The sequence below is a fragment of the Cygnus olor genome, chromosome 10 (assembly GCF_009769625.2).
Source record: "Cygnus olor isolate bCygOlo1 chromosome 10, bCygOlo1.pri.v2, whole genome shotgun sequence".
NCBI lineage: Eukaryota > Metazoa > Chordata > Aves > Anseriformes > Anatidae > Cygnus > Cygnus olor.
In genome coordinates this window covers 9628069-9645051 of record NC_049178.1, presented here as the reverse complement: position 1 = coordinate 9645051, position 16983 = coordinate 9628069, and the positions used below count along the sequence as shown (strand labels likewise).

General features: G+C 34.8%; 1 protein-coding gene across 5 annotated transcripts in view; it reads left to right on the top strand.

Moving 5' to 3' along the window:
• Nucleotides 1–16983, top strand: part of DNAH12 (dynein axonemal heavy chain 12) — a 71586-nt gene that overhangs the window by 50964 nt on the left and 3639 nt on the right. For 4 of the 5 annotated variants that reach the window (XM_040569316.1, XM_040569314.1, XM_040569317.1 and 1 more), the window contains 18 exons: nucleotides 904–1118; nucleotides 1695–1887; nucleotides 3130–3322; nucleotides 4285–4457; nucleotides 4942–5082; nucleotides 6012–6170; nucleotides 6524–6668; nucleotides 7544–7694; nucleotides 8016–8269; nucleotides 8844–8984; nucleotides 10892–11029; nucleotides 11974–12207; nucleotides 12625–12813; nucleotides 13316–13419; nucleotides 14460–14664; nucleotides 14861–14998; nucleotides 15458–15549; nucleotides 16094–16161. In XM_040569316.1, coding sequence (XP_040425250.1) covers nucleotides 904–1118; nucleotides 1695–1887; nucleotides 3130–3322; nucleotides 4285–4457; nucleotides 4942–5082; nucleotides 6012–6170; nucleotides 6524–6668; nucleotides 7544–7694; nucleotides 8016–8269; nucleotides 8844–8984; nucleotides 10892–11029; nucleotides 11974–12207; nucleotides 12625–12813; nucleotides 13316–13419; nucleotides 14460–14664; nucleotides 14861–14998; nucleotides 15458–15549; nucleotides 16094–16161 — 2933 coding nt within the window. Of the gene's footprint in view, nucleotides 1–903; nucleotides 1119–1694; nucleotides 1888–3129; nucleotides 3323–4284; nucleotides 4458–4941; nucleotides 5083–6011; nucleotides 6171–6523; nucleotides 6669–7543; nucleotides 7695–8015; nucleotides 8270–8843; nucleotides 8985–10891; nucleotides 11030–11973; nucleotides 12208–12624; nucleotides 12814–13315; nucleotides 13420–14459; nucleotides 14665–14860; nucleotides 14999–15457; nucleotides 15550–16093; nucleotides 16162–16983 lie in introns of those variants that run through there. The other variant, XM_040569318.1, reaches the window with a different exon arrangement.

Genomic DNA, 16983 nt, shown 5'->3' with positions numbered 1-16983 from the left:
TTTAATAAATTTGAGAGGTATTAGACTAGAGGAATTTGAATATGTAGTTACTGGAAGCTTTCTGGAGGTGCAGTGCTCCTGCAGGGGTGTGTTACTGGAAGTTACTGGAAGCTTTCAGGAGGTGGAGTGATGTGAAACCTCCCATTAGCTATCTACAAATTGTCTGCACTCAGCTGGAACATAAGATTATAAAACTTCCTAGTAATGTTCCTGTGATCTGTGTTATCTTAAGAGTCTTAACTATAGATTCAGATTGCATTTGGATTACAGTGTGTAATTCCATTCTTTGAATGTTACTTAAATTCTCTGAAGGATGCAGTAAGAGGAGATGTTTTATGTTGTTCATTCTTGACTTCTATTAAAATACAGAAATATGGATAAAATCAGCAAGAGTAAAGGGGAACGAATTTTGTTCAACAAAATTAAAATAGTCATCTTGCCCTGCCCTTCTTACAATTCCAGCCTTACACCAACTAACACACTAACGTCTCAGATTCAAATTGCAACTGATTGTTGATTTTTTTTTTTAGGTGCAAAGATATGTGAGAGAGAACTCAAAACTATCAGAATTTGTAAAAATAAATTTAATTTAAAAATATAGATAAATAAACGGTAATAAATGGTGGTAATTCTAGTGGAGGGACAGAACAAGATTTTCATAGAATTCTGCATTCAGGTGTATTTTATGAAAAAAGTTATGAACGTTTTTTGAACCCCTTAAAACTATTTTTGCTATTACTTTTCAAGTTGTAATAAAACACTTGTACCTCCATTTGTCAATGAAGTTCTAAAATAACTGAAATCAAGATTTTATCACTTTTCCCTTGACAACCTGACACAGAAGCATTTTAAGATAGCTTGAAATTTCTGCAAGAACTGAGAAAACTGTCTTATATATTCTAGGCCATTAATGATTGATCCTCAAGGTCAAGCAAATAAATGGATCAAGAATCTTGAGAAAGAAAACCGCCTGAATGTTATCAAGGTCAGTGACGCAGATTATATGAGAACCCTGGAGAACTGCATTCAGTTTGGAACTCCACTTCTGCTGGAAAATGTTGGGGAAGAACTAGACCCATCACTTGAACCTCTGCTACTTAAACAGACTTTTAAGCAAGGTACATCAAAATTAATTTTGAACCATGGATTACATTACTGTTCATCTTTTAGTCTATGATATTGTCTGGTTTACTTCCTGGTTTACTGCTAACTCCACAGTTTTCTTGTGCTTCTCTGAAACTTGCTGAGTAGCTGTGACTTTGGTTTTCAACTTTTCTTTCTCTTTTATCTGGAAAAAGACGGAAAATGCAGACAAATACAAGTATGTGTTCAGCCCTTCTGAAATAAAAAGGGGAAACGTTGAAACACTGTTCACTTGAGTTTATTTCAGAGAGAGAATTGAAGGAAAGGGTAGTCCCTAAGAATTCAGTATTTGAGAGTAATTTCACTGTTCTCAATTACCATCTCTGGTATTGTATATGTACATTGAAAGTACAGTAGAAATTGGATTGAATCAGTTTGAAAATTTCACTCAATGTGAAAATTTTGCAGAGTATCAGATTTATTTATTTGTTTTTATTTTTCAGAAAATTGTCATTGAAAAGAAATTTGCTTTTAATTCATCATAGAAATAATGTTTTTTCTATAAGCAATTGACATAAAGTTTTTCTTAATGTTTCTGATCTTAACTTTAGGAGGCATGGATTGTATCAGGCTTGGTGAGATCATCATTGAGTATTCCAGTGATTTCAAGTTTTTTATTACCACAAAACTGAGAAATCCACATTATTTGCCTGAACTTGCTACAAAAGTTTCTTTACTCAATTTTATGATAACACCAGAGGGACTTGAAGACCAATTGCTAGGTATTGTTGTAGCGAAAGAGAGGTAAGTGTCTCTGTATGGCAAACGGCCATTTAAAATATTTTATGGCATAATTCCAAGGAATCACAAAATCACACAGAATCACGGAATTGAAGGGGTTGGAAGGGACCTCGAAAGATCATCGGGTCCAACCCCCCTGGCAAAGCAGGTTCTTTAGAGCAGGCTGCCCAGGTAGGTGTCCAGACGGGCCTTGAATATCTCCAGGGAAGGAGACTCCACAACCTCCCTGGGCAGCCTGTTCCAGTGCTCTGTCACCCTCACCGTGAAGAAGTTCTTTCTCATGTTCGTGCGGAACTTCCTGTGCTCCATCTTGTGGCCATTACCTCTTGTCCTGTCCCCACAAACCACTGAAAAGAGGTTGGCCAAATCCCTCTGCCTCCCACACCTCAGGTATTTATACACATTGATGGGATCAAAATGGAAACGAGAGGTGAATTTGTTGTAAAGCATAATGAACGTTATGTGTTGTAAGTGTTGCTCAGTAACAGCTTAAAAAAAATTTTTGGTTTTCTAAGTTGTCCTATACAAAGTTTACTAGGACTTCACTGAAATGCAAGTAGATTATGTCACGTTTACTGTGAGGTAAGTGTCAACAGGATAATCAAAATAGCAGATGTAAAATCATTGTGTTTTTTTTTTTTTAATGGAAGTTTTCTCCTGTAATATTCCTTGATTGTTTAAATAATATTAACATAGTTTTCTATGTTTAAATCATTACTGTGTTTTTGCAAGTCGATTAAGCTGCCAGACGTAGGTGCTGAATTATCAGGATTTAGTTTTAATTTCTTACGAAATAAACACAGAGTACCTCTGAAACTTAATACAGGTCTTATCTGAACCTTCACAGAGACATAAAGTAGTTTCTGGGTCATACAGAATTGTCTATGCAATTGGGCTAAATTCTGTTTGCTAAAAAAGTGCTTCCAGGAGTAAACTTACTCCGCATATCACACTTTTTTTTTCAGACACCAGAGATATAATAAAGTAAAACTTGGATGTGCTGACATTTGTAAAGTGCTAAGATGTTAAAATTCAGTAATTCATTTCCAAATACTGAACTGAAGTTATGCAAAGAAATCTGTACTCTGTTATAAATATATGCTCAACAGTAGCAACCCATTTAAACTGATGAGAATACTCACAAATATTTATGGTGGGAACAGAGAGTTGTCTTCATGGGCTTCCTTTATAGTTAGTGGAAGATGAGAATTGACTATGTTTGCTATACGTGTGTTTCTTCATCAGACCAGAATTAGAAGAGGAAAGAAATATTCTCATCCTTCAGTCTGCAGCCAATAAAAAGAATCTAAAAGAAATCGAGAGGAAAATTTTAGAAACCTTACAGTCATCTGAAGGGAATATTCTGGAAGATGAGAGTGCTATTGAGATCTTGGATTCTGCTAAAATAATGGCTAACGAAATCACAAAAAAACAGCAGGTAAGGAATGATAATGTTTTTTCCTTAATAATATGTAGAAATTAAATGTAAAATTTGCAACTAGCAAAAGAACTGTGGATTAGATGCAAGGAAGAAATTCTGTGCTTGTGAAATATGAAGAAATAAAGTTTGGACTATTCTAGAATCTCCACAGGTTGTTTATTCAGTCTCCAATTTACAAATGTTTTGAAGAATACATATCTATCTGAAGGACTGAATAAAAAGTGGCAAATCCTGAAGTTAAGGTAATATGTTAAGCTAAAGAAAGGGCCTAATTTTAAAAACAAATAGAAAATTCAGACACATTAATAATCTGGGTGATTAATATAGGTATGCAAGCCTAGATTCTTTTGTTATATTTAATGCATAAAATACCATCTAAAGTCAATGAGAGCCAAATAATAAGAGAATAAAGATGTTTTTAAAATTACTATAGACTTAACAGAAATCAGAATTTCTTTAAACTGATGTTGTCCTTTTGTTAATGCCTCTTAAGGGTAATCTTAGAACATATCTAACAGTTTAATTCTGAAAAACCTTTTTATATTCAAAGTATTATTTTGTATAAAGCTGATTTATAGTTGAATAAATAGAGCTTAAATACATGAGCAGTCTGAAATTGCCCATGTTTTTTAATATTGCGGAGATAAAGATTGATACAGTTGCTGCTAAATGATGCATCAGAACTGTTGTGCTGTGTTTGTCCTTTGTTTTGACTACCGCATCCTGCAGTATAGATAAATAGATTAGGCACTACTGCATTAAAGTTCTCATTTTACTAGTGTAGGCATCACCTATTGTGATTGTGCGTTTTGGAATATTAAAGTTGTCTTACTGTGGTGTTAGAAAGTGCTGTGTAGAAATATTTTAATGATGTTATTAGATAGGAACATTTTTGTTCCAAAGAGAATATTGAAAGATTGTCTTTGGGAAAAAAACTTGAAATTACTATTGATATGCAGGTTGCAGAGAAAACGGAACTTAAAATAGCTGAATCTCGAGAAGGCTATCGACCAATTGCAAAGCATTCATCGGTGCTGTTCTTCAGTATTGCAGACCTGGCAAACATAGATCCCATGTATCAATACTCCCTTAGCTGGTTTGTTAATCTCTTCATCAACTCTATTCATGATAGGTAAATACAGTATTTGTGGTGTAAAATAAGATGTTTTCATTCTCTTCTGAACAGTTCCCTCTGTTTTTAAACCATTTACCTCTCAGCCCTCTTTAAATGTAGGCTTTTGAAACAAAATATAATTTGTTATAAAATAAATGTTCTTTTTAGTCACTGTTTGAGCAAATCATGAACTGTAAGCATGCACTGGAGACTAATACTTAAGTATTTTTAAGAATGTTGCTTATAGAAAGGGTGTTCACTATGAACACTACAAGAGTGCTGCCACCTAACTCCAGCAAATCAGTTCATTATTTTGCTTGGAACTCTCAACAGAGCTGTAAAGCATTGAGTATAATTGAATTTGGGGGGAAATGGGCATCTAAGTCCCTTGTGGAGCATGCAGGCTTAATACGATTCATCCACAAAGTTAGATTTAGATTCTTAACTGATTTGCTTAAGTTATTAAATCTGAAGTGTCACCTTATCATTTGTTTCTTTTTAGTAACAAATCCAAAATTTTGGAGAAGCGACTTCGATACCTAACTGATCACTTTACATACAATTTGTACTGCAATGTATGTCGGTCACTGTTTGAAAAGGACAAACTACTATTTTCCTTTTTACTCTGCTGTAATCTTCTCATGTAAGCCCATTTTTCTGAATTTTTTAATAATAGAAACCAATGATTTTCTCATTGGGGAAAGAGTCAAGAATATTTGGGGGTTTTAATACTCATAATATGTATAGGTGGAAGATGTAGGTACATGTACCACTACTATAGCCTTTGGGCACGTTATGGAAAAAATGTTTGTGTTCACCTTTAAACCAATGGCTTTGTCACTGATACATCTTTTAAAGAAAATACATCCCTTTAAAGAAAATGGATAGTGCTACGTCGTATCAAAAGCTATTGCTATTACTTAAGACCAAGTTTATAAATAGAAGTCTGACACTATTGTGCCATTCTAGCAACTTCTAGGCTTTTGTCTTTTTATTTTTTTTCCATTTTCCCTCGTCTTCCTCTTATACCCTTTTGCATCCATCATGAGATCTCAATTGTAGTCTCTCTTCTACTGTCTTTTTATTTGTCTTCCTGTGCTTTTTTTTTTTTTGTAATTTTGTGCTAATACATTCTGAAGGGAAAGATAAATTCAAAATTGCATGGTCATGACTATAATGTGCATATCTATTTAATAACAGTGTGTACACACCTGTATATGGACCATTCTTCCTGGCCCAATTTGTTGCTTTATTGTGTTCCCAGAATCTATTTTTTCTATTAAGCCTTTAAAAATAAGGAATAATAGCACTTTTTAAAAACAAATATGTTGATATATACTTTTAAATCTTGAAACCGTTACTGTAGTTGTTATCAGTCATTGTTTACCATACAATTTGATTGTCTAGAATACTGTGATCTGATCTCAGCTTTTACTGCAGTAGAAGTATTGCTAAATGGTAGTGAAGTATAATTCATTAAAACAACTCTTTGTTATATAAAATTATATCTCAATAACAGAATATTATCCAGTTCTTTTTTTTTTTTTTTTTTTTCCCCTGCTTGGAATATAGGGCTAAAAATGAAATTGAACGTCAAGAGTTTATGTTCTTACTGACTGGTGGTGTGGGTCTCAAGAATAAAAACAAGAATCCAGATCCGTCTTGGCTACCAGATAAGAGCTGGGATGAATTATGTCGTGCAAGTGAAATCCCAGCTTTGAAAGGACTGAGGTATAGTAAAATGATATGAATTATCCATAATTGTTTTTGACCAAATTACGCATAACATGCTGAAAAGAAATGTTCTAAAGTGGAGTTTTTCCTGAAATACAAGAAGCCAAAAATTCATGCCATCATCCCACACCTATGATTCTTTCAAGTACCACACAATGCTGGATAGAAGAGGAAGCAGAGCTTACTGTCAACTCAGAACCTTTCAGGTGAAGTCTTGTATTTCTGCAACAGCATGCTGGGAAAAGAGCTTCATTCAGCTGTTGGATTATTTTCTGATATAGATGTATTTTTGATAAACATCAAAATACACTCCAGGTATTTGCAGTAATTGTAAGCACTTTTTCCTCTAGGAATAACGTCACTGAAAATATAGGCGAATGGCAAAAAATCTATGACAGCAAAGAGCCACAAAGCTTTCCATTACCAGAACAATGGAATAATACATTAAATGAATTACAAAAGATGATAATTCTTCGGTGCTTAAGGCCAGACAAGGTAAAATGATACATTATCATGTGTTTGTAGACTGTTGCAGGTCTTGTACCATAGTTTGCAATAGTTGTTAAAAGAAAATATGAAGAACAGATTGGTTATTAAGAAAATAAATGCTGTTCTTATTTTTCAATTAAGCAGTTAAAACACCAGAAGCATCATCTGAGATATTCTGTTTGATGTGATTTTAATGCATTTTTCAGAGTATACTCATCGTTACAGTTTTCTTCAAGTGCTCATTTGTGTTCAGTCTGTTCTTTGATGCACCCCATATACATAAGAGCAGGACATGTTAACAAGAAGAAATGCACAGAGTGTCCAGTACCATGTACTTTCATACTAAGGGTTAAATGTGAATAGAGAGATTAAATGTGTTGAACAGCCAAATAGAACTTTTAACACATTCTTCCTTATTTCACTTAGCAAATTGTATTGTGTGCTGTTTAGTAACAACCAATGTTAGGATTTAAAGTACATGTTGCAACTGCTTATTAGTGAACATTAGTGTAATTATTTGTAATTAATTCTAAGGGGGAAACGTGCTGGTCCTTCACACTAGGCCTCAATTAAAGTTTTAATGTGATTCAGTATTGCTCATATGAGTTATTTTACCTTCTATTTACTAAAAACATTTTTATCACCTGTGGGGGAAAAGAAAAAAAAAAGAAAAGAAAGGGAGGGGGTGACAACATGAGCTGAAACCTATGCTTTTGAAGCATTCAGCAAAACTAGTCTCACATCTGTGTGAACTAGAGAGGTCTCTGTCTAGGTGTTTTGCTGAGGAATTTAACTGAGTTAGGGTACAGTGTACTTTGAAGATGCTGTGAAATAATCATTTATGTTTGATTTCAGTTAATAGTCTGCATTTACTTCACCAGATTGGTCCAGCTATAACAATGTTTGTAACAGATAAACTGGGGAAGAAATTTGTAGAGCCACCACCTTTTGATCTAACAAAAAGTTACATAGATTCAAATTCTACAATCCCTCTAATATTTGTGCTATCTTCAGGAGCAGATCCCATGTCCAGTAAGTATATACACAAAGAGAAAATGAAAGCCAAGAACAATTTTTCAGATTAGAGACCTGTGGTTTAGATTAGAGGTTACCTCAATACACAGTGGGGATTATTTTGCCCTTAGCACAAGTAGATTTGAGTGCATTATGTCAGACTGATACAATCATGTGCTCCCTAAAAAGGACAATGGTATTTAATACTGAATAATTACACTCTGCACCAAAGCTATACCTTCTTGTTGTACGTACATTTTTAAAAAATAGTAATTAACGTTTTTTCATTTTTTTATGAATGAATGAAGAAATGCTAAAATCGTATGCTTTCTGTTCAAGGCCTTCTGAAATTTGCAAATGACAAAGAAATGGTTGGAAATAAGTTTCAGTCCATCTCATTAGGACAAGGACAAGGACCTATTGCTACGAAAATGATTCAAGAAGGAATGGAAGAAGGAACCTGGGTTTGTTTACAAAATTGTCATTTAGCTGTCTCCTGGATGCCGGTACTGGAGAAAATATGTGAAGAGTTTAGCAGTGAAAAATGTCATCCAGCCTTCAGACTTTGGCTTACTAGTTACCCGTCCCCAAAGGTACATGTATTGACAAACAGTATTTATTCATAGAAGGGTAAAGCTGGTGAAATTTTAACCAAAATTTTCATATCCCTGAAGGAACTAATAATGTGGAACTTCTCTAAAATGATTAGAGGCTGTTGAAGAGATAATTTAATCAAGAAAGGTCATTTGAAAATTAATTCTAAAAATAACAATAGCAATCTTCTTTTTTAATACTTTGATATTGTGATGTGTGATATTTTGTATAGTAGTGAATGGAACTGCATATTGCCAGCATGTGTAATTAAGGAGTTTTTTTGTTCTCTGTGAGGTTTTCTTTCACATAAATTGAAAAAATTAATTTCGCAGCATACATTTTACCTGTAAGGTATTGAATACCAACAAAACTCTTTAAAATACAGGTTTGTAGTTTACAGCATGGTCTTAGCTTTCTTTATCTTTGAGTACTTTTTTAAGCTGTTGATGTTTAAAATGTGATTTCTTACAGATAACCGATAATATAACAAACACAATATAATATATTGTTCTAATACTATAACTTATATTCCATACTTTCTGAGTGCAGTTTTGCTATTTTTTTAATTTCTAGTTCCCAGTAACTATTCTGCAAAACGGAGTAAAGATGACAAATGAACCTCCTACTGGTCTCCGGTTAAACCTACTTCAGTCATTTCTTTCTGATCCTCTTTCTGATCCTGCATTCTTCTCCGGATGCCCTGAAAAGGAGCTGGTAATTTTCTCATCTCTTTGTCTCTTGACGGTTTGTTTGTTTGTGTGTGGTGGTGGTGGTTTTGTTGTTGGCTGTCTTTGTTTTTGATCCACAAATGCACTGATTTCTGTCCAATGAATATCATAAACTGAAGTGATTGTGAGTTTAGGTTTTAGAATGATTAAAATGATGAGCTGAGAATTGCTATACTGGGTAATTTCATGTGCCAATAGCTAGAATGTTTTCTTTGGCTTTATTAAATTACACAAAACTAAAATGTTACATGTACATATTACACAGTTTGCATAAATTTTGAACATTCATTAGTAGATGATACCTGTCCAAGTTGTGTAACTGAGGGGCAGAACTCAGCTGTAATGCCATTCCAAACAGAAGCACATGCAAAGCCAAACTTCCTTTTGAAGGTATAAAATTAGGATAATATAAGCATTATCACTATTGAGATGGTAAGGGTAAGCACTCAAATCCTTTTCTTGCTCACAGGGACTAGTACTGCAGTGCTCATATCTCTTCCTGATAAGTAAGGAGCCCCTTAGGTAATCATCACCTCTGAAGGAAGTGAAAAAATAGTGGGATTAGTTAGCAAAGAATATTGTAATCATTATATACAGCTGTGAGTGGTTGCAACTAAGGATTTACATTTAACAGTACAACTATATTTTATATGTTTGTCTGTTGAGGCTTAAAATTAAATATCTGATATTTGAATTCTTACGAAGTCAGCACCCCTCTACATGGAAAAAGAGAAAAATCTTGTATAAAACTTTAACGTTTTCATTGGTCACATGGACAGTGGGTTTGAATGTCCCCTCTGCAAGTCTCCAGATGACATCTAGCTGGGTGGTGCAGATGACACTTTAGAGGGAAGGGATGCCATCCAGAGGGACCTTGACAGGTTTGAGAGATGGACACAAGCAAAGCTCATGCAGTTCAACAAAGCCAAGTGCAAGGTGCTGCACCAGGGTCAGCAATCCCCAACATCACCAGACTGGGTGATGGATAGATTGAGAGCGGCCTTGTAGATAAAGACATGGGGTTCTCATGGTTGAGAAGCTCAATATGAGCCAGCAATGTGTATTATCAGCCCAGAAAGCCAACTGTGTCCTGGGCTGCGTCAAAAGAAGCATGGCAAGCAGGTGAAGGGAGGTGATTCTCCTCTACTTTGCCCCCTCATGAGACATCACCTGGAGTACTGCATCCAGATCTGGGGCCTCCAGCACAAGAGAGATGTGGACCTATTAAAGTGGGTCCAGAGGAAGGACACAAAAATGATCCAGAGAGCTGGGACAATTCTCCTGTGAAGAGAGGCTGAGAGAGCTGGGAGTTGTTTAGCCTAAAGAAGTTTTGTGGAGACCTTCAAGTACATAAAGGGGGACTACAGGGAAGATGGGGATACTCTTTATCAGGGTGTGTAGTGACAGGACAAGGGGAAATGGTTTTAAAATAAAAGCGAGTAGATTTAACTTAGATATAAGGAAGAAATGATTTACTATGAGGATGGTTAGATGCTGCAACAGGTTGCCCAGAGAGGCTCTGGATGACCCCCTCCCTGGAGGTGTTCATGGACAGGTTGGATGGGACCTGGAGCAACCGGTCTAGTGGAATGTGTCCCTGCCCATGGCATGGGTATTGGAACTAGAGGATATTTAAAAGTCCCTTCCAGCTCAAACCATTCTGTGATATTTATGATAACAGCACACCTAAGTGTGTTTGCATACGTGGCAAACGTGTGCATATCTATTCCCAAGTCAAATAATCACGACGTATTTCATAGTTGCCTGTATTTGTACACTAGACAGAGAGTGGTAATCAAATGGTGTGTTCTTGGTATAAATTCCTGAATAGCATGAACATGTAAGTCAGTTAATGATACTTTTTCGTTTTGTTTTGTTTTGTTTTTCTTGAAGGTATGGGAGAAACTGCTCTTTGGAGTCTGTTTTTTCCATGCTCTGGTTCAGGAGAGAAGAAAATTTGGGCCTCTTGGTTGGAATATACCCTATGGGTTTAATGAATCAGACTTGAGGATTAGTATCAGACAGCTGCAGGTAAAATCATCTATCACTGCTTTTATTTAATCTCTGATCTTATGAACCATAGGAAAGAGTCTGATAGTCAGAAAGGAGCATCCACTTCAGTTATATCAAATGTTCACAGAGTTTTAATCAAACTTCCATGACTTCACTTCAGCCACGAAGGCAAGGAACGTCAATCATATAAATATTTTCAGAATGACAAAGAAATAAAATTGTTCTGCATGAGATTTTGGTGCATACGGATTTATGGCATATAATGAGTATATATGAGTACAATAAATTTTTAATTGTCATATGTAAGAGCTCGCTGTCCTATAAGTAACACCATGTTAGTAACAGTCACCTATTTGTGATTTTGTGATTCACATGCTTTTGTGATTAGCAAAAGGAATTTTGTTTCTATGTATATAACGTTAATTAAACAGAGTCCCAGACTGTTCTTGTCCCCTAAAACAAAGTACTCTACACTTCTTGGCCTTGAGTCTTCTGCAGGCCCTTTAATAAATCAAAATCAGGACAGCTAAAACTGATTTACAGAAGTCAAGGTTGAGCTGTTTAAGTTATCAAGCAGTTAATTAAAGAAATCAGAAGGTTCTGGAGGTTGGAAGAAAAATTCTGTGAAACACACATTTCTACATGCACAAGAAAGAGAAGTGTCCTTCTAGAAAGTTTAGGTTGAAGAAACTATCCATTTGTAAATAATTCAAGAATTATTTATTAATTTTGGTGTTCATTAGAGGCTTTTACTACTAAGTCCTGTTAATTTTAAACAGTAATTTTACCTGGGAGGGGTGTTGGGGGGTAGGGGGTGGGGGTGTCAGAACTTTGGAAATTCTAACACTTAAGTGGGGAGAAAACTGTAAGTGGCAGTTTTGCATGCACTACAGTTTCCAGGCCTTCACTTTGTAGGTCAGACTGTTGCTCTGCAGATATTTCAAGTCTCTCTTGTGTTTCAGTTATTCATAAATGAATATAGCCATGTTCCGTTTGAAGCTGTATCTTACCTAACTGGTGAGTGCAATTATGGAGGTCGTGTGACAGATGACTGGGACAGACGCTTACTGCTGACGATGCTGGATGACTTTTATAATCCTGAAATAATTGAAAATCCTCGTTACACTTTTTCTCCCAGTGGAATCTATTATGCTCCACCAAAAGGCACCTATGAGGACTACATTGAATTTATTAAGGTAAAAAGTAACACTGTCATAATGAAGATGGGCTAAGAACACATCCCTTAAAAGCTTCACTGCATTAAAAAAAATAGGTTTGCAGCATGTTTTACCGGGTGCTTGGCTTCTTGCCTAACATCCTTGTAAGATCCTTGCTATGGTCTAGTATGTGTTTCTGCGAGGGTGAGGGACTCAGTAAGGTAGATAGGAGGATGTAGCACAGATAATCAAGAATTCCTTAGAAATGGCTTTCTGTGTGTGAGTTGATGGCTCTATCACCAGTAATATTGTCTATAAATACCCATCATTGAGGTCCTTATCCACTTTCTGTTGAAGTCAGTAGTAGTTTTTCACTCAGCTTCTTAAACAAGTCTTGGATTTAATTCTCAGTCCATTGCTTTATCTCATGCAAATGTTTACTGTATTTTGTCCTAGAGTCTTCCCTTTAGTCAGGAACCAGAGGTATTTGGTTTGCATGAAAATGTGGATATTTCAAAAGATCTTCAGCAAATTAAGATCCTCTTTGAATCTCTGCTTTTAACACAAGGAGGAGACATTCAGGGAACTTCTTCTGGAGGTGGTGACAGCACTCTTTATGAAATTGCAGATGATATTCTCAGCAAGGTATTGTAGTATACCAATGACTCCAATTTATCTTTTTACAAAGCAGAAATTCTTTAGACAGAATTTTCAGTGTAAAATTGATTTCATATTGGAGGAAAAATCTACTGAAAGGAATTAAGTGCAATATGAAAGTAAGAAATTGTGTGGCTGTATTTCATTTGAAACTATTTTTACAAAGTAGACAGGAGATAGGACAGAGAAAACAGCAAATGAAGTTTGAAAAAATACTTGTTTCATGTATGTGAACAAGTTTAAAATTAAAGAAAATGGAAATGTATTTATAACTTTTCATGGTAAGGAAAAACCATGGTAAGGTTTTTAAAAGATAAATATAACTTAATTGCTTTTATTTGGATTATGCTACTACAGTATCGATTAGATACTCATGAGCAAGTTTAACGGTGTCTAATTACTCTGCAGTTTTTCATATCTGCATGCTTTTAATATAACTCCAATTTATAACGATATGTGGAATGATTTCTAAATATGTTGACATTTACAGCTTCCAAATGATTTTGACATTGAAAGTTGCCTGACTAAATATCCTGTGAGATATGAAGAAAGTATGAACACTGTGTTGGTGCAAGAAATGGAAAGATTTAACAAGTAAGAGAGTTCTATTTTATTAAGTGTAACCCAAACCACTCCATTAACAGAGGATGTTTTTCTGCCACTCATATACTGTAAACACTGGAAATTCAGAGTGTAGGATAGATTTTGGGAAAAATGATCTGGTGGCAAAATGAACTGAAAGAGAAAAAATGCATGATAGAAGACGGGAGTCTTAAGAGTCTAAGTAGCATTTTAAAATAATGTGAACGATATTTTTATGTTTTTTATTTTTTTAAAAACTACTTTTTCAATGTATTTCATTATATTTTACTTTCTTCCTTCACATTTCTGGCCTGCAGGGCAAAGGGGTAAGAAACTGTAATATACACACAGTTTATTTCCTTTGTAGCTGGAAGTATGTCTGCTTATTTCTATATTATCTCATATGTTTTTGTTTTTAAATTCTTACTTTTTTTCCCCTTTCCTGATGCCTTTCTTGCTATAATTCTCTGTAACATTTTTTTTTTTTCTGGGATTACATATCTCTATCCATTTTTATTTTTGTCTTAGGGTCCTTAGAAAACTAGGAAAACAAAGCAAGAGAGAGACTTTCTTATCTTTACCTGCTCCTCCATTCTTTCTTCCTTATTTTTCTCTGTTCTCCTTTTTCTTTATTTCTCTGTTCACTTCTTCTACTTCAGTTTCTCCCAAAAGTTTAATAATACTCTGTGGCCTTAATTCTCCGAGTTTTCCTTTGTTTCAGACCTTACCCACCCCTTATTTTATAATCTAAAACTTTTTCCTTCATCTAGTATACAGTGTATATACATTTGGAGTTCCAAATTTGTCTTTTCACCATACAGTATAGATTATATTAAAGATTAAAAAAGAATGTATTAAACTCTTTGTAGTCTTACATAACTTTGTAACTTTAAATGCGTGTCTTTAAAGAAGCAATTACAGTTATATACCAGTTATACAAGTTTCATAGATCATTCCATAGTCGTCTTTTTTTTTCAGTGAGGATTTAGTATCTTGCAAATCATAATTCTGTATCTTACAAATCATAATTCTGTCTTATTTTTTAATTCTAGTTTAATACGAACTATTCGTATTACGCTAATTAACCTGAAGAAAGCCATTAAAGGATTGGTTGTTATGGATGCAGAATTGGAGGCTCTGTGTGGCAGTCTACTTATTGGAAAAGTTCCTGAGAATTGGGCTAAGCATTCGTATCCTAGTCTAAAACCATTAGGGAGCTATATTCTAGATTTTCTGGAAAGGCTGAAATTTTTACAGGTAATGTACAAGAGGCAGCACTACTAATTATTTAATCTACTTTTTTTCATATAACTTGCCATTTATGTTAAAGGAATATTGGGAAAGAAGTGATAGAGTTTGCTAGATTTTCTAAATCCAATTATGTAGAAAGTGATCAAAGAACATAGGATTTGTCTCTTTCTGATTATTGAATGTATCATTTTCCTCTTTCCAGGATTGGTATGAATTAGGGAAGCCCACAGTTTTTTGGCTGTCAGGATTCTATTTTACTCAAGCATTTTTAACTGGAGCTATGCAAAACTATGCTAGGAAGCACAGAATCCCTATTGACCTTCTGGGATATGAATTTCAGGTACAGATAAATTATAAGTGTGTATTTTATTAATCTGGGTCCTGATGTTACAGTGAGATGCACTAAGTAAATCCTGACTGAAATGTTCATTTTGCAATTGTCATGCTGCAATTGAAGACATACATTTAATTCTGTGATAAGGTAGGCACATTTCTGTAAAATAAATTTTGAAAGTAGTTCTCTCATTGGACCTGGGCCTTCACTCAGAGGAAAAAAACAGCCTACACAGTGTGTATTTGTCTGTGTGATTAAAGCCTTATTTTATAACCTACAGTAAGGGCAACTAACAAACCACAGAAAGCTTCTGTCTTTATGGTTTTGTATAAAAGTAGTACCCAAAAGAAGGTACTACATTATTCTGATTTTGGATTGATTTTCTGAAAATTGGCAGTAGGTATAATACCTGAAAAAGCAAACACCTATGAAAGTTTATTAACACGGATCACTTATTTCTTGTAGGTTATTCCTCAGGATACTGCTGATACTGCACCAGCAGATGGTGTTTATATACACGGATTATTTTTAGATGGAGCTCGCTGGGACAGGACAAAGTCAGTAACAAATTATTTTAGTACAGTTTTAGAAAGCTTTCTTAAGTCCTCAAACAAGATTTACGTATTTTGAGTGTTACTTTTCATACTACTACAATAACACACTTGAAAATATATTCATTCTTCTCACGGTCTCAAGATAAGAAAATAAAAGAGTGACTCTTTTAAATATTATTGTGCTGGAAGCGTTGGGATGTGCTAATCTGCGTTAAAATACAAATCCTTCAAAAAATCGTCTGGCAGCATGAGCTGCAGAAGGATTTCAAGCAGATGCTCCAAATTTTTTTTAAAATAACCAATAATTGGTATCTAGCCTGAGTCATCTTAAGACTGTAAGACTGTTGTGACTGTAGCACTTTCTTTGCTTTTCTCACAAGTTCTTCAAGTAAATGTTATGTTGCCAGAGAGAAGTATTTTATATATAAAAATACTTTTTCATGCACGGAAAATGGAAAACAAATATCAAAAAAGAGCACTAAAATGTTGTTTTTTCTTGGTTTAATACCAAGCCGCAAATAATGACTTTGTTGCTTTCTCTCACCAGGGGAATGTTAGCTGAGCAGTATCCCAAATTGCTCTTTGATATAATGCCAATCATCTGGATAAAGCCAAGTGAGTATAATTACCTTGAAGTATGTGCTATTTGACTAGATATTTGAACAATGAGTTCCTTTGTTACAGAAGACCAATGCTCATACCCTCACCAAAGCACCCAAATGTGCACCTGACCTTTGACTTCTACATAAAAGATTGAATGAGTCAAGTTGGCAACCAGTCTCATCTCATCTGAGCAATAGGCCTGTCCCCCCTCTCCACAGGTGTTTGTAATTATTAATTTGACAAATGGATTATTTAGATTAACCTGATCTGTTTCTCAATCAAAAGATAATTTTGGTAGGAAAAGCACATGGTGTTTGAATTCCTGGCTTACTCAAGTTGAGGAGAACTTAGAATTGACTTACAGAGACTTACTGTTTTACTTCGCATGATTTAACAAGGTTTGCTCAGATTATTTTTATCTGCTCCTAGTTTTCTGTGATGCCAATAAAATATTTTCTATGAGACTTTTCCTTGATTAGGAATAGTAAATAGCTGATTTTCATTTATTTGCTTAAGCAAGACTTTATATTCCAGTTGTTGCAACTTAGATGCAATTATCTAATATGCAGTCACACAAAGTTTCCACTTTTTCTGTCTGTGCCTTCTTTTGGCATTGGGTGAATCTGTTCTCAGAATTGCACGATTTTAAACACTGTGCAAGTTGCATGTGAACAGTCTGGTTATAAGAGGATTGTTGAATCTCCAGTGATTTGAATTGCAGTTAGGCTCTGTGGCTGCTGGACTATAACTCTTAGGGAGATTCTAAAAGCTTGCATCTAAATGTTAATCCTAACATGAAAGCAGAATGCAAAATGCTTTAATTATGCAACTATT